This window comes from Microtus ochrogaster, chromosome 5 (genome assembly GCF_000317375.1).
Source record: "Microtus ochrogaster isolate Prairie Vole_2 chromosome 5, MicOch1.0, whole genome shotgun sequence".
Taxonomy (NCBI): Eukaryota; Metazoa; Chordata; class Mammalia; order Rodentia; family Cricetidae; genus Microtus; species Microtus ochrogaster.
In genome coordinates, this window is record NC_022012.1 from 77,122,027 (window position 1) to 77,144,798 (window position 22,772).

General features: G+C 51.3%; 1 protein-coding gene across 1 annotated transcript in view; it reads right to left on the reverse strand.

Moving 5' to 3' along the window:
* The window catches only part of Itga11 (integrin subunit alpha 11), a 102,186-nt gene extending 80,355 nt beyond the window's left edge, over positions 1 to 21,831 (reverse strand). The window contains exons 1-2 of the mRNA XM_013346458.2: positions 21,702 to 21,831; positions 844 to 955 (exon numbers count right to left, since the gene is read on the reverse strand). Coding sequence (XP_013201912.2) covers positions 844 to 955; positions 21,702 to 21,753 — 164 coding nt within the window. The 5' untranslated portion in view covers positions 21,754 to 21,831. The remainder of the gene's footprint in view (positions 1 to 843; positions 956 to 21,701) is intronic.
* Between the last annotated feature and the right edge of the window lie 941 nt (positions 21,832 to 22,772).

Genomic DNA, 22,772 nt, shown 5'->3' on the forward strand with positions numbered 1-22,772 from the left:
GGTGGGAGGGCAGAGCAGGTGGGAGGGCAGAGCAGGGTGGGAGGGCAGAGCAGGTGGGAGGGCAGAGCAGGTGGGAGGGCAGAGCACCTGTGGCCAGCATTCGCTGGAAAGGCTCTGAGAACGTGGAGAAGTGCTAAGCCCTTGTCTACCTGCTGAAAACCCGCCAGGGAGAAAAGCCCAGTTGAACTGTGCAGGTATGTGGGAACGTCTTTGGGGGAGATGGGAATGTCCTAACCCTGACTTATGGGGATGGTCATGAAACCTAGCAAACTTACTAAAATCACCATTGATTTATACACTTGGCATGATAAGATCAAATGACCGAATAAGCTGTTTCATAGTAAAGTTATCTGAAACTTAGAGGTTGAAGCTTCCCTCTTTATTGCCCCACCTGGTGGCCCTGGGCTATTGCTGGCTTTCTCTACATTCCCACTCACAGCCTCGTTGTGCCCCCACCCCGACTACCTCTGCCCCTCATGAGCAATCTCACCCCCACCCCCAGACACCCCAGCCACTCTCAGGTACGGTTTCACTGTTGAGACACCGAGTTCTGAGAATGCATTACCAGTGGGTGGCTCCTAGTCCTGCTCCCTTTGGCCATTGAACCTGGAAAAGGGGTTTGGCCTCCCCCCATTTCACATGAGACAAAGAAGAGCCCATGACATTGGATGTTCAAGGTCTCAGAGGTGGAGCCTACCAGATTTTGACCTGCTGGGATGGAGAGTCAATTCCCAGGAATCAGGAAGCCCGGGAGAACCAGTCTGGGCAGCTGGTAGGCCAGAGGTAGGAAGGAGGGCACAGAATATGAACAGCCCTGGTTAGGGGGTCTCAGGGCCCACTCACCACTTCTTGCCACTGATGTCATGCTGCTGGACTGTGTAGCCAAAGAAGGCAGAACTGGGACCAGCGATGACCCGGGGATTCCTGGTATCCATGTTAAAGGTGTCTGTGAATCCTGAATGAGAGCAGAAAAGAGAAACGGTGAGACTGGGGGGGGTGCAGGCTGCCTGGGGGTGTGTCTGGGGCTTCTGGCTGCTCTTCTGCCTCAGAGGCTGGACTGTGAGGCGGGCGGGTGGGTGACCTTGTCTTTGAGAAGCCCCTGTGTGAGATGATTGGGAGGATCCACAGTCTGATGGTATAGGAGTGGCCTCAAGGTAGGAGGCAAAGACCCTACTTTGGGAAGATATAGTTTGAACAGAGGACCGTCTCTCTTCGGTGCAGGTGCCCCAGTGCCTGGAGTCAAGGTCTTGCTTATGCACAGTGGTGGACCAGTAGAGATCAGGGTGCTAGCAACAGCTATTACTTTTACACCGAGCACCCAGATCTCACATCAGCCCTGTGAGCCGGAAGTCTTGCACTTCTGTGAGGTTAATCTGGGAATTCGCTCAGCAGGTGAGCTGGGAAGGAGATTAAAGAGCTTGGGGAGCTGGAGCAGGATCACCCTCTTTAGAATTCAGATGGAGGGCTCAGGAATGAGAATGCTCTTTGCACAGATGGGGGGGGGGTCTCTCTCTTGACTTCAGGTCAGAGCACAGTGTCTGTCATGGAGTTCAGTCTAGAACTGGCCGGACCTCCATCTTACCCTTACCCAGTCTCCCAGGGGAAGAGAGTAATAAAGCCTGGTCATAGAAAAGAGACATTCAAGTTCCCAGAATCCAGTTACTGCATGCATCAACCCAAACTAACCAGAGGGTGGATTTCCTGAAGGAGAGGAGCCTGTCCCTCTGACCTTGCCTCTCACCAATCTCTCGTTTTTCTGAAATCCATGGCTTTCTTTCTCCGGTGATGATGTGGGGGTGGGTATAACCCTCCTCAGGGGTTATTGATCTCAGATACAAACAAAACAAGAAGTTGTTTTTGATGAGAATTATCAGGCTGACTGCAGAGATGCCAGGAGGCTGGCTGGGCCACGTGCCACTCTTCTGCCCCAAGCTGGTGACAGAGGGGAATTCACAGTTCCTTGACGGCTCTCACTCTGTGGCTGATGGCAGCCCTGCCCTGTCTTGGGTTCTTACTTGGCTTTGAAAATGACCAGTTGGTCCCAAGAGATCAGAGTCGCAGCCTTGAACATCAGTGGGAGATCAATACTCAAACTCAGCTGGTGACGGCTCACGTGGAACCAAGGCTTCCCATCAGGACTGAGGGACGTGGCCTAATGTGACCTTGGCTACTGTCAACTCAGTTCTTCAGGACAGCTTATGGCGTGCGAGTTGAGTGTTCACACTGCGAGGACACTCAGCTGATCTCACAACACCCCCCCCCACACTTTCCCAAAAAGCTTCCTAGAGATCTTAGGAGAGAGCAACCAAAATCGCCTAAATCTCCTATGAGAGCCAAGGGATTGGCTCAGTTGACAAAGTGCTTGCTGCACAAGGCTCAACAGCAAAGGCTGATGCTGACAAGAAGGGCAAGGAGCAGTCCCCACTCCTCGTGGCGGATCTAAGCCACTTCTGCAGAACGCAGGATTCTTGGAAAGCACTCTCTGGGCCCTTCTTATGGGTTTAAGACCCTTGTTACAAGTGAGCTAAGTAGGCACAGAGAGGGTGAGATTTCCCCAAAGTTGCCAGCCTTTCTTCATGCCCCTTTTTATTTTGTATGTACGTAAGTATGTATGCATGTATGTATGTCAGTGCATGCATATATTTAGGCATGAGTGCCTGCGGGGTCATGTGTTGTTTCTCAGTTGCCTTTACCTTTGGTTTGAGGGAGAGTCTCTCACTGACTCGAAGCTTCACCAGGGAGGCTAGGGCAGCTAGCCAGTGAGCTCTGTGTCCTAGCCTGTCTCTACCACCCATCTCACTATTTCTGGGATTACAAACACACACCACCACACCTGGCTTCTTACATGGCTTCTGGGGAATCAAACTCGGGTCCTCACGCTTGTGAGGCAAATGCTGAGCCAACTCTCCTACTTAATCTCTGCCACTTCTTCAGTGTGACTTTCTCTACAGACCTTCACTTTAGGAAAATGTCTGCTTGGTGTCTATTCTGGGGGGTAGGAGTGCTTGCCTGGATGAGACACAAAGTCGTCAGGGTTCTCAGTCATGCTGAGTGGGCCAACAGACTTGTTTGTAAGTCAGCAGAGCCTGAAGTGATGCCAGGGGAAGTGAGGATAGGGTGGGGCAACCTGAGTTCTAATCTCAGCATTGTCATCGTTTGGCTGTGTGTCCGTGGAGAACATGTCTGCTTCTCTGTGACCCAGGTTGCATGGCATAAGAGGCTTTAGTACCACATCACAGGCACTCACCCACACATGTGAGAGGCTTTAATCCCACATTGTAGGTACTCATCCACACATGTGAGTGGTTCTCTGGGGGCGCACACACACACACGCACACACACACACACACACACACTGCCCTTACACATGTGAGTGGTTCTCTGGGGGCGCACACACACACACACACACACACACACACACACACACACACACACACACACAGAGCTGACTTCCAGTTGTCAGCACACAAGCATCTGCCTTGAATCTCTGCAAACAACTGGGACTTGGAGACCAGGCGGCAGAAAGAATGCGAACTCATCTGAGTGTTGGCCAAACACATCTGGGAGGGGAAATCTCCAGGCAAGAGTGATAATATTTTACATTCCCAAGCCAAGGGGAAAAATTAGGAAAACCATCAGCTCATATTCTGCATTATTCCGGCTTGGCGCTCCCTCTGCTTGTTTGCGCCGTAGAGACTTGGCAACAGGCTGGAGGAGCTTCTGGACACATCAGACATCAGAAAGATGGAGGCTTTGGTGGCTGACCAGGGAACGTGGTCATCCTTCTGTGTAAAACCTAGCTTCACCCCCAGACTTGAGTGGTACCACTAAAACCTCAATGAGTTCTGGAGCAAGAGAGCATGCATGGCACCACTGTGAACTGATTGCCAACTGGAAAGAATCTAGAATCACCTTGGAGACAAATCTCTGGATATAAGGAATTATCATAGTTATGAGACTTGATGTAGGAAGATCCACTCTAGACGTGGGACACCATGTGATCAGCGAGGGGAAGCTGCCACCGTGACAGGACTCCAAGCTCCTGCCACCATGATGGGACTGTACCCTCACACTGTGAGCTAAGATAAACTCGCCCCTTCTCAAGCTGAGTATTTTGTTGCAGCAACAAGTCAGTATTTCACAGTTCCCACTAGAACGCTCAGCATTTTAAAGCTGCCCACTATGAGCCCTCGGGACATGGCTGTGTGGTGCTGGAGTGGCTAAGGAATCCCTTCTCTGGCATCTCCTTGGGATGTGAGCACCTAGAGAGGGTAGGGTGGGACACAGGGATGACTGGAGAGCAATCCCAAGGTCAAAGTCTTAGGGGTGGACTGTGAAACAGCTCATTACAGGGCGGCGGGAAGCGTGTGTGGGTACAGGATGGGTCCTTCTTAAGAGCTGACGCTGCTATGGTAAGACCCAGGCTGGTTGTTAGGATACCTGGTCTCTTCCCTGCTTCCACTGTTCACTGGCTGTGTGGTCTTGAACAAGGTCTTAGCTCTCTGGGTGTCAGAACCCATCAGGCTAGCCATTGCCTGTCCTGATGTCCTGAGTGTGTGTGCTCCTCTGTCACTAGTTCCTAGCTCCTCATCAGAGACTAGGAGCCTTCAGATCAGCCCTGGAGATCTCCATGGACTGGTTTTCCCTCAGGAGTCTCCAGAGGTGTTCCTTTCCTCTCTGCTAGCACAAATGTCCCTCAGCTTTAGGGTTCCTGTGAAGGTGAACTGCACCCCCACCTCCCTGAGGACTCAGCACCTAGCTTGGCGTGCCTGCTGATAGTCAGGGGGTACAATGGAGTCAGGTAGGGAGGGTGACGGCTTTGCAGCAGCAGGCCCGATTTTACCACAGGCCTTCTGCTCTATAGAGTAAACTCGCCTACACTTGGGTCTTCTCAGGAGAGAGACTTGAGCCCTTGCTTAGGCTGGTACCATGCTCTACTAGGAAGTGGGCTGCGTGCGCATGTGTGAGCACAGTCAAGAGATTGGAACAAGATGGGGGCATGCTACACAGAGGAAGAAAAATGGCTTCTTCCATTAACTTCTGGGAAAGGGGTGGGTCTTAAGGGAGGCCGGTGTCTGGGTGGGTGTTGGGGGTGGTCAGAGTAGAGAGGAAGAGGGGGTTAAGCCTGCAGGGGGTGGGGGGAGGCTTCCTTGGAAAGGCGGTGCCTCTCTACACCTTTTGTGAGCGTACCCCTGGCTCTAGAGGAGTCTCACAGGGACATTATCTCATTTGGGAAACAGCAGGTCCCCCAGGCCACACCCTCTGCTGCCTCTGGCAGCCAGCTGCTCTGAGCAAGCCAGAAGGCAGAAGGAGCAAAGCCTGGTCCCTGGAAGGCTGAGGCCTCGGTGGCATCTCCCCTGGCTTTCTATGGACCTGTCTCTGTATGTGATCCAATGTGGTAAAGATGCGCCAGGTGTATGAACATTCCCTCGTGGGGATAATGAGAGGGCTGGGCATCCTGGCTCCAGAGGAGAGGTCCCGCTTTGAGAGTCCAGAAGACTCTGACAGGCTCCGGAAGGAGTGAAGAGCTAGCACACCTTGAGGGCCTCACCTGGCCCATTCACTTCAGGAAGTTTCTGAGAAGGGTCACAAGAGGGTTCCTTTCCTGTTGCCCCCCCCAAGCCCAGTGACCCCAGCCCTCTGCCAATGAGACCTCCCACCTTGAGCCAGGTCTGCTGTGGCTAGCCTATCTCTCTCCTTCCTCAGTTTCCCATCTGAGCAGAGGTTCAATTCCAGTCTGCCCATCTTCTTGGGGCCGCAGTGTGTGCTAGCTCAGCTGCTTGCTATAGTTAGTATGAGCTCCATCAGCTTTCCAGAGCACTTACAGAGCTTCACGGGCGGGGGGAGGGGGGACACTTCCTGAATGGGAACCAGCCAGGTGGGAGCTGGGCAGCCCGTGTGATATCCGTGTGGTACTGAGGTACCTTCACCTAGACCATGGAGGACAGGCATTTGCGGCCCAGGTGGCCCACCCTCTGAAGTAGAGGTACAGGGAGAAGCACCCAGAGAGGCAACCGAAAGGAAGGAGGAAGCGCCAGGAAGAATCATGGTGGCCCTTTCCATTTGGGGCAAATCAGGAGTTTGCCAAAGTGCTAGTTAAGCAGATGTCAAACCCATAGAGAACAGTCCTGAAAACTGAACACAGCACACAGCACACAGCACACTGGAGTTGGCTGTAATTATCATAGTTTTCCCTCCCAGCCCCAGAGAACTGCCCTATGCCTGCAGAGGACGCACGCATGACTTCCTTCAGGAGTAAGAGCGATAGAGGGATGAAGGCCAGTGCATCTTCCTCTCTTAATGTCATTTCTCCTCTTCCTTAGGTAGGGAAATTGATCCCAAAAGAACTCCATCTCCAAGCCTTCAAGAGCATCTTGGTAACTCCAGGCTATTCTCCCACAGTCTGAGTGGTTTAAAACAAAACAAAACAAAGCGTCCGATTGGATCTAGAATTTTCTTGTTCAAAAACTCCTGGAGCTCCCACCCTACTGACTACACACACACACACACACACACACACACACACACACACACACACACACCACTGCATCCCTCCTGAATCATAATGTTTATCACTTACTGCCCTCCAGGCAGAGTCCTTCCTTAGGACGCTCACACTCTGTCTCCTTCCACCTTCTCTGAGAGCTCTCTCTGTCTCTGTCTCTGTCTTTCTCTGTGTGGTACATTTGTGTGTGTGCTTGTGTGTGTATAAAGGCTAGGGGACAGCCTTAGTGTCTTTCCTCAGGATGTTGTACACCTCATTTTCTGAGACAGGGTCTCACTAACTTAGAGCTCACCAAGTAGGCTTGGCCGCTGGCAGGTGAGCCCTGGGAATCCACTTGCCACTGACTCTCCAGAACTGGGGTTACACGTGTGTACTCCAACCACTGATGTTTTCACACGGGTTGTAGAAATCAAACTGAAGCCTTCATAGTCATGAGGTAACATTTCACTAACTGAGCTCCCTTCCCCCCTCCCCCACCCAAACAAGCACTTCACTAACTGAGCCATGCTCCTAGCAAGCTCTTCATTAACTGAGCCATGCTCCTAGCAAGCCCTTCACTAACTGAGCCATGCTCCTAGCAAGCTCTTTACTAACTGAGACTTGCTCCTTGCAAGCACTTCCCTAACTGAGCCATGCTCCTAGCAAGCTCTTCACTAACTGAGCCATGCTCCTAGCAAGCTCTTTACTAACTGAGCCTTGCTCCTTGCAAGCACTTCACTAACTGAGCCATCCCCAGTCCTTGTCTATAAGATATTTACTCAGCTGGTGGCTCCTTCTCAGTGTTGTGGTTAAATGGCACGTCTCTGAGATTGTTTGACCATCTTATGAAGAACCTATTTTCCTCCCTCATGGAATCTTCTTTACTTCCTTCATAATCAAAACTAATTGCAGGTGGTTTAAGTCACACAAGGGGAATGGACCAGTATGCACCAGAGCCTTCTCACACAAGAGTTGACAGTATTCAAATTCAAAATGATCAGGGTGGGAAGATTTACACCAGAATAAGGATCCTCTCCACTCCAGGGCTGGGGAGATGGCTCACTCTGTAGAGCATTTGTGTCATAAGCATGAGTGCCTGAGTTCAGACCCACAAAACTCATGTAAAAGGCCAGGTACGTGCTGCTCACCTGCTGTTATGCAAGGCAGAGGCAGGAGGATCCCTGCAAGCTTGTAGGACAGCAAGCTGGGTTCCAGACAACAAGAGACTCTGTCTCAAACAAGGTGGAGGGTGCCTGAGAGTGACATTCAAGGTTGTCCTCCACATGACTCCACACATGTGCCATGCGTGTAGACACACCCCATGGACACACACACACACACACACACACACACACACACACACCTCTCCACTTCATCCCTAGAGACAAATCCGTTGATAGACATTTCACAGCACAGCACTGGGAGGGATTTTGTCTTTTCTTCCATATCCTTACCACCTAGGACAATGCTTAACACACCACAGGTGACCTGGTGCATTCGTGGAAGACAGACAGAAAGAACCCAAGTGTGGGACACTAGCCTGCAATAGAGGTTAAAGGGACTATGAGAGCCGTAGGTTCAGGGAATAGAGAGGCGTAGTGTGGTGAATTTGGCCCCAGAAGTCTTAGCTCCAACCCCAGTGGGGCTTCTAGCTTGTATTGCAACTGTGGACCAATCTCTTCTTCTTCCAGGCTCTCAGTTCCTTTTCTGGAAAAGGTATATGCTGGACTAGGTACCCAATCTCTGAGTCATAGCGTAGGGTTTAAATAAATCCACCTCTGTTTACTTCTTCCCTTCACTTCTGGGTTCACCGTACAGCCCTGATGCCCAGATGTAAGTGGTACAGTATCTAGCCTCAACAGCTGCCATGTGTCCCCATCTTCCCTGACATACTAACCAGCTCAAAGAGCTTGGTTTGGTTTCCAGGGCCCGGGCTTGGGTCTCATTTGCCTCGGGTGTGTAAATAAAGGTTTGTGTGCATCCAAGATTAGCCTCAGTCAGGGAAGTGGGCAAAGCCAGGCAAACAGCAGGGCAAAGCTAGCGATGTGCAATTTGTGGCAGGGCTTTCCCTGAGACAGGAGGAAGGAGGCTAATGAGGGCCCAGAGAATGGCCGGGCCACCCTGTGTCGGTTCTTTGAACGTCAACTAAAAAAAGGACCTGTGGGGCCCTTCCCTTTCAAGCCAGCAGGCTTGCCCAGCAGTGGATGCCCACACCCATCTAGAAGGTTCTCTGGCTTCACAGGACTTGACATAGATCCACTAGATGCCACTGGCTTGACTTACTGGGGAAGAATGGGACACTGTGGGGAGGAGAAGGTTTGGCTCCCTGAAGCTCACGTGGAAGTCCTTCTGGGTTTGGTTATAGGTCAGGGTTTTTGCTTGTTTGTTTGTTTTTGTTTTTCTCTGTATAACAACCCTGGATGTCCTGGAACTTGCTTTGTAGATCAGGCTGGTCTCAAACTCACAACTGGGCACCTGTCAGCCTCTCTGCAGACCCTGTGATCCCCAAGAGGACAGCTGTTTCCCAAGGGAACATCAACAAACCCACATGGGGACAGCCACAGCAGCCAAGAAGTCACACTGTGGTAATGGAGAACTAGGTCCCATCTGGGTCCATCTCATAAAAAGTTTCCCAATCAAATTGGGTACCCCATAGCTTCTAAGTTCTTGGGAGCAGAGGCTGAAGGAGATCTGTCCTCACTGGGGACCACATGACTGCACCTGGTGTACCTTTGTTGTGGTGGCTGAGACGAGTCTAGGTGAAACACACAGAGATTAACCAAAGTTGGGTGAATGAAAAAGCAAGAGAAAGGCTGAAGACAGGACTCAGTTTGTAGAATGTTTGCCCAGTAAGTGTGAAGCCCCCGGGTTTGATCCTAGTGCTGTGTAAGCTGGATGTGGTGAACACGCCTGTGGTCCCAGAACTTGCGAGGTAGAGGCAGGAGGATCAGAAGCTCAAGGTTATCTTTGGCTACATAGTGAATTCAAGGCTATCCTGGGCTACATGAGACCCTGGAAAGGAAGGAAAGGGAAGGAGAAATAATGGAAGGGGTGGAAAGAAATAAAAGGCAGAAAAAAACCCAAGAAGAAAGGTTCCCAAGATGGTCAAACTGTGCTGAACTGGGGTCTGTTTCTCTTGACTGACAGCAGTGGTCTGGCCTTGGGAAAGCCCTTCCTAAACCCCCTTAGGATCAGTCTGAAGAGTTTGGCTGCACGAGTTCAAACCCAGACTGTAGTTTTATCACCTGGGTGGTCTTGACTAGGTGATTTCATGTCTACAGTAGCAATTATTGCCATAGCTACTAGGATTTGCTGGATACCCAGTATTCCATTGGGCATAGGTAGTGTTTCTGATTTCTCACGCCAGTCCCATAGGGTGAGCACTGCAGTTCCCATTACACATCCAAAAGAAAGAGCTTGTCGGAACAGGCACTGAGACCTCATGTCTGAGGATCACGCGCTTGGCAGGGATTTGGTTGGGTGCAGACTCAGACTTTCCACCTGTAGCCCAGGCTTCCCATAAGCCATCAGGGACTATTCAGATCCCATGGCTCCCAGAGAGTGAGTGCTAACCTGGGGTCTATGCTCATCTTCCTCGTCTTCTCTGGGTGCCCCCAAATCTTTCTCAGGTGGTACATGACATGACTGCATTCTGCATTGATTGATTGACACATGATGTTGACATTTTAAAGTTCTCCTCTGCTGTCCCCTCTTGCCTGGGTGCTCCTATTATATACCTGCATGTCCACCATGTGACAGCAAGGTCTTGTCTGTGTTCCCCGCTGCCTCTCAGAGAGTGATAGTGAACAAGTGTGGGCCATCTGGGCCAGCCTATGGTACCTCTGGCCTAGCCTGGGGTATACCCATTCATCTTTCCTTCAAGGAACCTTCATGCCCTTCAGCAGGCTTCTTTGCATTGTTTCTCTGTGACCACTGACTGCCACCAAACTCTTCTAGCCAGAAGAAATTCCGTTACTAACGCTCGGGGAAACAACACGGCAGTCAGTGTCTTAGGACGAGCGAGCAGCTTATAGTAGAAGGACAATGGGTCAGCCAAAGGGATTGGGAGTGCTATAAACTCCTGGGTGGAATTCCATCCATCCATTGGTTCATTTCTACAACTATTGCTTGTCTATTCTGGTTGGATCCAGTGCCAGAGCCTAAGATATCTAAGTAACATAATAGAGAAAAATCTTGTTCTCATTAGGTTGCATCGTGTTAGGGCCTGTAGCATGCAATACGAATAAAGGAGGCAGCCATATGTTAGATGGCATTCAGTCCTCCCAGGGGCCAAAGCAGAGAAGAGGCAGGAGAGTATCTGTCTTTTGTGTCTGCAGAGGAGGGTGCAATCTTAGTGAGCAGTAACTATAATTAGGGACTTGGTGAGATGGGGTCCTGAAAAGAAATGATAGAGGGTCCCCAGGAGGAGCATTCAAAATGTGGTGGTTTGAATAAGTAATGGCCCTTATCAGGTCAGGCATTTGCAGCCTTTGAATACTTGGTCTCCAGTTGGTGGTGCTTTGTGGAGAAGTGCAGCCTGGGAGGAAGTATATCACTGGTGGGCCTCTCTTAAGGCCTCACCCTGCTTCCTGTTCTCTCTCTCTCTCTCTCTCTCTCTCTCTCTCTCTCTCTCTCTCTCTCTCTCTCTCCTTGGTGCTTGTTGTTAAAGATGTGATCTCTCAGTTTCCTGCGTCTGTGGCCATGCCTACCAATTGTTGCCATGCCTGGCCCAGTTATTATGGGCTCTCATTCCTCTGGAGCATAAGCCAGAGTAAACTCTTCCTTAAGTTGTCTTTGGTCACAGCGTTTTTTGTTTTTGTTTTTTTTTTTAAATCACAGCATCAGAGTAACCAATACAAAAAGACTAATACACATGGCTTCTGTGGCTGTGGGGTCCTAGGATTAGCTGAAGACAGGGTCAGAAACAGGGGGTCTTCTCAGGTCAGAAAAGACAGGGGTCAGAAAAGAGGGGGAATCCTGAAGGGTTTGCAGCATGGTCTAAGCTGACTTATCAGTATCCTCCTGGTTGTAAGGCAGCCTTCAGAGACAAGGGAAAAGTTGAGGAGACCCTGCTAGACACTTACTAACACAAGACCTCCTCGTGGCAGGCTCTGCCTGCCTCCTGGTCTTAGTCCTATAGATTGACCAGAGACTGAGGACTTGAAGACAGGCTTTAGGTCCAAGGTGATATGGGACCAGGCTCCAGTGCAGAAGTGGGGTGAGCGGCTAGGTTTAAAATGCACGGGATAGAACTCAGGCAAGTCCAGACTGAAAAGACCAGAGAACATCTGGGTGACAATTTTGTCCTGTTTGGGATAATGGGCAGGGCCTGTTTCGGGGCCTGCCAGGGCCTCTGCTCCTGGCTGGCTTCACCGTCAGCAGCAAGCACATTCCACGGCTGATGACTGGCTTGCGGTCTGGCCTGGCTCTTTCGCTGGTTTCTTCTGCTCTTTAAAAACCAGAGTTGGAGTTCTCTTTAAGTTTAGGGCATGAATCACTGCTTGCGGCCTGGGAGGGGGATGGAGGGACAGAGCCTCTGTGCTCTTGGATGCTAGCACTCACTCGTGTGTGTAGACCCCTGGGGCCAGCTGTGTGATGGGGTCCCAGCTGTGTGATGGGGTCCCAGCTGTGTGATGGGGTCCCAGCTGTGTGATGGGGTCCCAGTTCACACACCGGTCCTCCCAGCTTCGGAGAGTCTAGCTAACGTGGTCCTGAGGGCCCCTCCATCCACCTTGCAAGCCCACCAGGTTCAGAACTGACTCAAGGTCCCCTGTTCGCTTCTCACTTCTCTTTCTCTTCAGCCAGCAGTCTTGGCCCTTTGCCCCCTACACTGTTTCCTCTCTTAGGACCCAAGGACCCAGCCCTATAGACTTCACCTCCTCACCTCACTTCTCTTTCATCTCACCCACGCTCATCCCAGGCTTTGGGTTCCCTTGCCTGGGTCACTGTGGTGATCACCCTCTCCTTCTACCTGCTTGTTATTGTCCTATGATAGTGGCTTTCCCCAGTCTCCCTGGGAAGCTTCTCTCTACCCTCCCTCGGATACCTTCAGTGGCTCTCATCAACCGAACCCAAATGTTCTAGTTGGCATTGAGGTCCTGTCTCAGTGGCCTTAGCTGGCTGCCCCATGCCTACAGTCTCTCACAGCACATCCCCCAGCATCCTGCTGACGAGCATCAGAGAGTTTGCGCAGGCATGCTCTCTAGCCCCCCCTTTCCTGCTGCCAGATTGGTCCTCATCCACAGTCTGCCTCTTACCTCTGAAACCTGAGTCCTCTATCTGAAGCACCCTTACAGCCTTTCTTACATCTTCCCCTGTAGCATAGTCATTTATCCCAAACTCTGCCCACTCCTACAAAACCATAAGCTCCTCCCATAAGAGCATCTTATCCACACCACAGCACCTGACATAGCATCCAGCTCCCACAGGCTATTGGATTACAATGTCCGGAAGTGATAGGCAAAGCCAGCCGCCTGTCCTGTCTTGTCCTCAGATAGCTCTCATTTTTCACGGATGTACAGATAGCTCTCTCCTTCACTCTGCCTGCATTGGCTGTCTGCTGTGGTAGCACCGTGTAAAGGGTGGGGATGCGGGTGATCAGAGATGTCCCCTCTGCCCTTGTGGTGTTCCCAAGGCCGCAGGAGAAAATGAGCAGGCAGTTGGGATGGTGCGAGGTGAGGAAGGACTAGCCTTGGGCTCACACAAGTGGGGCTCCCAGACTGTATCTTTAGGGGTCAAGTGAAGCTTTTAAGGAAGACTGAGACTAAGCAGGAGGCGGCCAGGAGTGAAGGGACAGGAAACCACAGCACGGAGGCTGAAGGCAGTTGGTGTGCTGTGGGGCTCTGAGACACCCATGCATGTGTGCCTGCTAGTGCTGAGTCCCGAGTGCAGGCCAGAGCTGATGGTGCAGCATCTGGCTGGCTTTGACAGTCTGGGTACAACCTAATAGCAGTAGAAAACCAGAGAAGGCTTAAAGCTCAGAACCAGACAGGCTCAGCTTTTTTCTTCTCTCTCTCTCTCTCTCTCTCTCTCTCTCTCTCTCTCTCTCTCTCTCTCTCTGGATGATGGGGGTAAAAGGGACAATGAAATCTGAACTCGAGGAACTGGGGAGACGGCTGAATGGATAAAGTAAGGAGGATCCCCAGAGCTTGCTGGCTAGCCAGTCTAACCAAATTGGGAAGCCCCAGGCTCCCTGTCTAAAACATAAAAAAGGTGCATGGGCTGAGAAAATGGCCCAATGGATAAAGCGCTTATGTGAGCATGAGGACCTACAGGTCAGAGCTCTAGAAGCAACGTCAAAGCCAGGCAGGTATAGCAGTTGCTCAGGCGGCAGAGACAGGATCCCTAGGGCAAGCTGCATAGCTAGACTAGGTAGATCAGTGTGCTCCAGATTCTCCAGTGAGAGACCCCGCCTAGACAGATAAAGGTGGAGAGCAATCAAAGAAAACACCTGTGTAAACTTTGAACCCCCACATACATGCACATACCTGCACACAGTGTTCCACACACATGTGAACATGCATAGACACACATGCATACCACATAGTTGAAAAAAGGTGGAAAGATTGAGGAAGACACCTGATGTTGAACTTTGGCCTCCCACTCTCCCTTTCCCACCATGTGCACACAAATGCACACAAATGCACACACACACACACACACACAAAGCTGAAGGTAACCTGGGACTTCAATGTCCTGGGGCCCCTCTGTTCAATCCCCTAGAATATTGCCTCTTCTTGAGGGAGTACTCTTTTCTCAGCTAGTTTGACCTTGGCTTTGCCAGTGCCATTATCCCAAGTCAGGGTTTCTTCACTGGGACACTCGACCCCAGCAGTGCCTGCAATCAGAGAGGGAATGGCCTTCACCGGCTTTGCATGCCACCTGAACTCGTGCTGGCCACTTCCTGGTGCTCAACCCCTGTGCCGTCACAGCAGCTCTGCCTGGGATCAGTTGACAAATTCAGTCTTCCCACGGCCCCCTTTGGTTTCCTTGGTTTTCCCACCTAGTAGCTACCTAGCAATCAAATAGGTTACAGCCTCACCAGGGGACACAGATAACACGTCATCATTGTATAGTTCTTCAGCTCCTACCCAAATTCCAAGCTACTCTCTGAAGTGAGAGTATGATAATACTTCTTGCCAGAGGACAGGCCCGAGGAAGCAAGGCTGGTCTGCTGGGTATGTGATTGCAGTGGCTTAGGGAATTCCATACTTGGATTTGTGCTCTATTTCTTGAAATTTTTGATAGTTTTGAAATAGGTGGCCTTGAGTTTGATTTTTCACCAAGTCCCACAGTTTGTATGAAACAGTCCTGCAGGTATGGTGAGTGGAATGACCCAACTGGCATTAGCTTTGCCTGCATATTATTTATGAGTTTTATAATATCCACCTATTACTATGAGAGGCTGTGATTTCTAGGAAAAGAGAAATTCCAGAAGGAGGAGAGGAAATAAAGAAGATTTTATGGCTCCTTTTCTGGAAGGAAGAAAGTGAGGGGCCTGGGAATATGCCAGACAGAGAAAGGGGTGGTAAAGACTAAGAAATGTCTATAGAGTCCCCCTGTGGTCTACAGAGAACCCCCAGTGATCTACAGAGAATCCCCAATAGTCTAGAGAGAACCTTCAGCGGCCTACAGAGAACCCTCAGAAATCTACAGAGAGCCCCCAGCAGCCTATGGAGAAATTCCCAGCAGTTTACAGAGTGCCTCCAATGATCTACAGAGAATCTCCAACAGTCTACAGAAAACCTCCAGTGGTCTACAGAGAATCCCCAGTGATCTATAGAGAACCCCCAGTGGCCTTCAGAGAACCTTCAGTGGTCTACAGAGAACCCTCATTAGCTTGCAGACAAACCCCGGTGATCTACAGAGACTCCCCAGTAGTCTAGAGAGAACCCCCAGTGATTACAGAGACTCTCCAGTGATCTCCAGTGACCTCCCCCAGAAGTCTACAGAGATCCCCTGCCCAGCAGTCTATAGAGAACCTCTCAGTATTCTACAGAGAATCCACAGTGGTCTACAGAGAAACCCTCAGCAGTATACAGGGAAATCCACCCCCATCTACAGAGATCCCTCAGTGGTCTGTGGAGAACCCCCTCAGTGGTCTACAGAGACCCCTCAACTGTCTACAGAGAGCCCCTGTCTGCCACAGTGTAGAAAACCTACCAAACATCGTTCCTTAGGATGAAGTATTATTCTTTGCTAAGTTCCCCTGGTGGGTGTAGCCAATCAGGTTCTAAATCTCACCCCTGGCCCTGGTTCCTGGGGAAATGGTGGGAATCACTCAACCATTGCCTCTCAGTTCCCCCATCCATCTAAGATACATCACATCTCTGGTCTCTTCTCACACACAATAGAAACATTGAATGTTCCTTTCAGATTGTTGAGAGTGGCACTTGCTAGTCCATTTGTGACCTTCCTGCAAAGAGCAGGTGGGCCCTGGGAGTCACTGTCAGGAGTCCCGGAAGTCACTATCAGGAGTCCTGGAAGTCACTGTCAGAAATCCTGGAAGTCACTGTCAGGAGTCCCAGAAGCCTGGCTCAGTTGGGTGTGATGCTGGGGGAAGAGGATTAGCTGTCAGCCTCTAATGCAGAGACATAAATACCATCTCTGTGTCATTCTGTTTGGCATCCTGGGGTGTGTTGCTATGGTCACTCACTCACTTGCCCCACATTCCATAAGGAAAAATCTCTGCCTACTTTTGACCAGCATCACTCAAGCTCCAAGCTGGGTTTTTCCTCCCTATAGCATCAGACTGTCCATCAGAGGTAGTAGCTAGGGAAGGGCCTCTCAGACAAGGAGGCTTAGGGGATGGACCATGACCAGCAGATCCCCTGCTTCACCTTAGGTCCACCACTAGCCCTTAGTTCTTTTGGCTCAAGGCACCAATGGGTTAAAATGCAAGTGCCTTTGGGTAGGACAGATCAAGTTATCCTCACTCATCTGCGATGTTCAGCATCAATTAGCTTATTAGGCCTGGAACTCTGGGCATTCCGGGTTTTGGGTACTTGGAGGCAGTTGATAAAACCCCTGGCGGTGGGTTGACTCTGATGAACCACTATCTGGGGACCACTTCTCACTGTCCTGCCTTGAGGAGTCTTTCTATAGCTGAGAATGGGGGGGAGGCTGCCCTGCTCCTGGGATCTGCATTCTGATCCCATGTCTCCTGAATGGTCCACAAGAGCATCGTGTTGTTTCTCTATGACCACAAGGCTCACTTTCTAAAAAGAACATTATGCATGAATTAAGAGCAGAGGCTTGTGAGTCAGGAGATCCAGCTCAGTGCTTGCTTAGTATGCAAGAAGTCCTGAGTTCAATACCACTCCCTCCTGGAAAAAGCAAAAAACGAGGTTTTGAGAGTCAGAGAGATCCTAGCACCACCTTAGGCTCTATAGCTGTGACCTTGGCTTAGCTATTTGACTTCTCTCATGGAACCCGGCAATCAAAGCTGTGACTCCAGGAGGACTACTTGCAGTGTGAGAAAGAGCTTACCGCAGCGCCTGTCATAACCCAAGTAAGACGTGATGAGGTGCTGGAGAGAAGGCTCAGCAGTTAAGAGCGCTTGCTGCTCTTCCAGAGGACCTGAGTTTCGTTCCCATCATGCTTGGGTGGCTCACAAACACTTGTAAGTCCAGCTCCAAGGGATCTGATATCCTCTTCTGGCTTTTACAGTCACTGTCCCCACAACATACACACACGGCATGTGAATGCACACAGACACACACACACACACACACGAAATGATGAGAATGACATTACCAGCTCCTGTGGACAGTCTGCCAGGGACCATTTGGTAGAGTGAGCATGGATGGATTGCCTATGGGCCATTAACCAGAGCATCAGCCTGAGAAGTGGTTATTCTCCTCATTTTACAGTTCGGGAAACGAGCCCCTGGGGGGGGGGCTGCCCAGGCTCACCCACCTAGAAGGGGTCTTCCCAGCCACGACTGCTCAGTAAGCAGTTAATGTTCCAGGGAAAGAGATGAGGGACAGCAGGGAGGACTTGAGTCACAAGGACTGCTCTCTCCAGGTGAGATTTATTTAGATATATTATAACCTAGGTATTAAGGACACCATATGAAACTTCCCTCGGAGGTTTAATTATAGATGACTCCAGTCTCTATTTTTACTAACAAACCTCTGGGCATTCGGCGGAGAACAGGATCAATGAGGACTGAGGATATTGGGGTTGGGAACTGTCTCTACTTTAACTACTGCCCCCCATAGCAGGCACTCCATGAGGAGGGTGTGTGGATGTCTCTGGAGCTCATGATCTCTTTGGGGGAAGGTAATTTCACAAGGCTGTGGCTCCTGGGTGACAATCTTCAGTGTAGGGGTAGAGCAGGTAGGGATGGAGTGGACATTAAGTGGGCAGGAAAGATATCATGTTTGAGATGGTTTTTTTGATGTGTGTGTTGCGTGTAAATGTTCCTGTGTGGGCGTATGTACATACATGTGTATGAGGTCAAGGTCTGATATCACTTAAATTACACTTTACCTTCCTTTCTGAGGCAGAGTCTCACTGAGCCTGGAGCTCTCTGGTTCAGTTCACACCAGTGATATTCTATCAGACCCCCCCAGTACTGAGATAGCAGGCATTGGCTTTTCCATGAGTTCTGAGGGATTGAACTCAGATCCCCAGACTTGCATGGCAAGCATTTTCCTGACTGAGCCTCTTCCCAGCTCTCAGATGTGAGTTTTGACAATAGTGACGATCTCTCCTCTTTACAGCTACACTGCAGTGATGAACTTTGACTCCAGAAATAACTTGAAGCTTGCAGAGAGGCAGTAATGCCCCAAATTGGGCATTGTGGAGAGGAAGGCGAGTTCCTCAAATGCCCCAAGTGAACTCCCGTCCACACAGCAAGAGCCAAGTCTATCAGCTCAGTATATGGTTTTAGTCCAAGCAACAGGGACAAGGCACACTGGGGCAGTGTTTGGGGCTGGGGGATGAATATGGGAGCATCTCTAACTGTTGCAGGAGGCGGAAGTTTCTACTTCTGGAGGGGAACATGATTCAGAGAGGGCAAGTGGGAGGGGAGAGCTGAGTGAGCTCTCTGAGGGCCCCCAGTCCTGTGGCTGGGACCCATGAGAAGGCCGTGGTTTGTATCACCTCTTTGAGGAGTTGGGGGACACGGGTATGGTAACTAAGCAGTCTTATTTCCTCAGGAGCCAGCTCGTGGTGACTGAGGGGCTTGGACAAGGGCGCCTCCCAGACTCAGCCCTTTCCCAGCTGGAGAGCAGGTGGGGAGCCTTTTCAGTCTCGCATTCCACCTGGTTTTCCCGTTGAGACGGACCTCTACCCAGAAGGACACACTAGAGGTGTGTTGGTCCTTCCCCTCCCTAACACCAAATTCTCACCTGTGCCAAGATCAAATTGGTATGAGGACAGCTTTGGTGCCAAAATATGAAGTCTTTCAGATTGTTCTGAGACCAAGGGGAGAGTCCTGGTTTGTTTGGGATCCCGGCACATCTATGTGCCTCCCATATACCTCCCTAGACTTCTCCTGTGGTCTTGAGCTTGGGAAGGATGTTTCTGAGCAGCTTTAGGTCATTCACCTATGATGTGGCGGCTGGCGAGGAAGATGGCTTGATATGGCGGTACTCACCATGAACTAGGTGAACTGTTCATTAGGTCTTTGCAATAACTTTACAAATTCTGTTACTATCCCTACCTTGTAGAAGAGGAACCTGAGGCACAGGTAGTAATTTGGCAGGGGCAGTGAGGCCTAACCACAGAGTCCAGGTCGATTTCAGACAGCAAGACTCTGGGCCTTCATTCCCACACCACCTGATCACGCTTGATACTGGGGCTCCCTTCGGACCCATATGCCTCACAGATAAGGGGTCGAAGTCGATTCTGCCCTAGGGTTAGGAAAATGCCGCAGTGATCCCTCAAACCCTTCCAGTACACAGAGTACAGACCAGCCAGATACCTTTATGGTTTTAAAATGAAAATTGGTGTTGTAGCATGCATTCGCAACCCCAGTGCTGGGGAGATAGGGATAGACAGATCTCTGGGGCTCATCGACCAGCTAGCTCAGCCAGCTTGCAAGTCCCAGATCAGGAAGGGCCAGTCTCAGGGGGATCACACTGGATGAACAATACCTGAAGTAATTCTAATGTTTCACACTTATCCACACATACATACAAGCACCCACACACCCAACCACACACACACACTTGAGCGCCCACACACAAATTGTCGCTCTCTAGTTCTTGAGTTCCTAGAAATATAAACGATGTCATTTTAAGTCCCACTCACTCTATGCTTTGGGGGGGGGTCCAGTTCCTCATCCAGGAAGCCCCCCTGACTTACCTAGTGGACGTTGAATCTTTCCTGTCTGAACACACGCACATAGACCCTAGTTCCTCTGCTCTGTTCACTCCCTCACACCTCTGCTTAGCCTTCTTTGCCCTTGCTTTACCCTGAGCCACAGCAGGGCCCAATTGGCAAGGGCGTGTGAGCCCTACCTTCTTCTTGTAAGCAGATCCCCTCCTAGCACTGACCAATATGTCTAATGAATCCCGTGTTTCAAAACCCCAAACTGACCAGACACAACACACAAATGGTTTTCTCCATATAAAGGGAGCAATGGGTCACAGATCCTGTCCTGAGAGGTCCTTTAACACCCCCCTCTCTCACTGCTCCGCCCCCTTCAGTGGCACCAACAGCCGCTGATAGAGCCCTACTGAGCACCCAGTCTCAACCAATCAGACAGCTTTGACAACTCAGAATTCTGCCTCCGTTGTCCCCCACGAGAGAAACTTCTGAGAGCTCACAAAGTCCTGAAGAGTTAGATTCTGAACTCTCCCTCTTGGCTTTGGGGTGTTTGTACTGTCCCCATTTTCTGGGGACACCTGTCTGGAGCCACCCAGGAGCATTCCTGTCCTTCCTGTGGCTGGATCGCTAGTGACTGAAGACAGTTTCTCTCCTATCTAAGGGCACCCCCAGCGGGCTTCTATCCCTGGAGCTTTCTAGAAGCCGCTGCTCTGGCAGCAACGCTTCCCCTGCTCCTCCCCCAACCCCAAACCATACAGGAATGTTTGTTTCCAACTGTGTCCCTGGGATCAGAACGAAATGCAGCTCGTTTCAAGAGGCCTTTCATCTGCAGGCGCTCCCAGAAGCAACAAAGCAGAGGAGGGCACACTTGTGTTCCCAGATTGGGAAAACCGACCACGGCTTGGAGAAAGCCACCAGACTCTACTTGCACTCCTCCAGGGCACCAGTTGTCACCACCTCTGTCCTCTCCTACTGCTCTTTTAGGAACAGCGCCACTCAGAAAGAGCGTCAAGGCTGGCCGCTTGTACCCAGCCCATTGGTTCCTTAGGCTCCGGCTCTGGCTGGAGCATTCTGCCACACTGTAAAGGGGCCAGGAAAACTTTCGCTAGCCGCAGCAAAGAGCGCTGCGCTGGGTACTGGCAGTGTGGAGGCCCAAGCCGGGGTAACCCAGGCTTAGATCTCAAAGGCTTGCCTTTCTTCCCGTCCCGTGGGTACCGAAGTTCCCGCTGCTTGGAGCACTTCAAGCGGTGGCGGGCGTTTCAGTGACAGCGGCTTCCCCCCAATTACTAAATAATTGCATAATTCCAAGCGCGAGCCGAGGATACTGCTCTGTCCCTAAGCTAGTGTCAAGTATCTTTCCTACCGGTCCTGGACTGAGGGATTGTGACCGCTGCCTGTGGTCGGGCTGAAGAGGGCTTGCCAGCGCCTAGCTGCTGAACTGGAGGGATTTGGGATCTCTTAGAGCTCCTAGTTCTCTGGGGGCCACCACGTCTGGCTCCCCAGACTTCGGGATGCTCAGCCTCGGGTGGCAGGAGGGCAATCGGGTCATGCTCGCTGGGCAAGATCTGTCTGCCCCCTGCCCCAGCTGGGGCCTTGGACCCTCGGCAATAGAGGGATGCCCTAGTGACTCTGTGGACACGTGAGAACTTGTTCCCACAGCTGCACGGGGGCACCCAAGGTGCTCAGTGGTTCCAACAACTCAAGTCCTTTCTTCTCTTCATAAGCACACCACAGTCCTAGAGAAAATTTCCTCGGCACGCCTCCTTCTTTTGCTGTCTTGGCGGCACAGTTTAACTGGAGCCGGTTCCCCGGGCAGACCTGTGTCCCCAAGTAGTGCCAAGGGAGGCGCGTCTCATCTCTCTCCTCACAGTTGGAGCTGAGGTCCAGGAGGACTAGGGAGGGGCTCCCGGAAGAATAGGGAGACAAGGGGGACACGTACCTGGCCAGAGGCTGAGGGTCCAGGCCACCAGGAGGCCCCTAGGCAGGTCCATGGCCCGCGACGCGGTGGCAGGATGGTCGTAGGGCTGCGAGCCAGAGCGACAGCCACAGTTTATGCGTGGCGTCCTGAGCCTGCACTGCTTCAGGCTCCCGCTCCCTGACAGAGGCGCAGAGGAAGTGGGAGGGCTCCAGTGGCGGGGAGGGGCGCAGACACGCGGCGGCCCTGGCTCTAGGCCAATATTGGCCCCTCTGCCACCTGGGCTGCTGGCCCGACGCCCTCTCCATGTCGTCCCCACCCACCCCACCTAGGCTCCTGGTCATAATAAATGACGGCTCCCGGGAGTCAGCTACCTCGCCAGTGCAGCACCTGCCTGTTCTCCATCCCCAACCAAATCAGGGTCTGCCCAGAAAAAGCGAGTTGTGGTGTCTATTTTCTAGGGGAAAGAAATGCATAAAGACCATAGGGGAACCTAAGATGACCTGGGGCCACTCTGCAGCGGGTCTCTTTTGCACAAGTTGGATGGATTCTCCTTCCTCAAACCATTTTGACACATTCCTTTGTCTCTCTGTTTCCTGGGGCTTAAAATGTCAAGGCCACAGTGCTTCTTGGGCCCCTGGAACAAAGGCAGGCGAACTCCAACTTCCACTGTTCCAACCCCCACACCTGAAAAATTCCAAAGCGGCCAGAAGGACCAGGGACCACGTTTGATGGTTCAGAAAGCATCTCTTTGGGACCCAGACACTACTCCCTAGCCATAATAATCATGGACAGTTAACTTCAATGCACATTTATTGCCTGAGCTTTTAATTAGGCTTTGAGCCACAGTCTGCAGATGTGGAGGCTGGCCTTCCCAGCAGTGGTGGAGCAGAGGACACCAGCAGGGTAGCCGGCGTGTGGGGAAGCTAGGGTGTGGGGAACCTTCCCACGGCTGCATATGGATCTGCAGACACATGCTCTTTCTCCAATTCTCTTCAGTGTGTTTCACAGAGAAACTAAATGGCAATTGATGTACTTGTTTGCTCGCTCTCTCTCTCTCTCTCTCTCTCTCTCTCTCTCTCTCTCTCTCTCTCT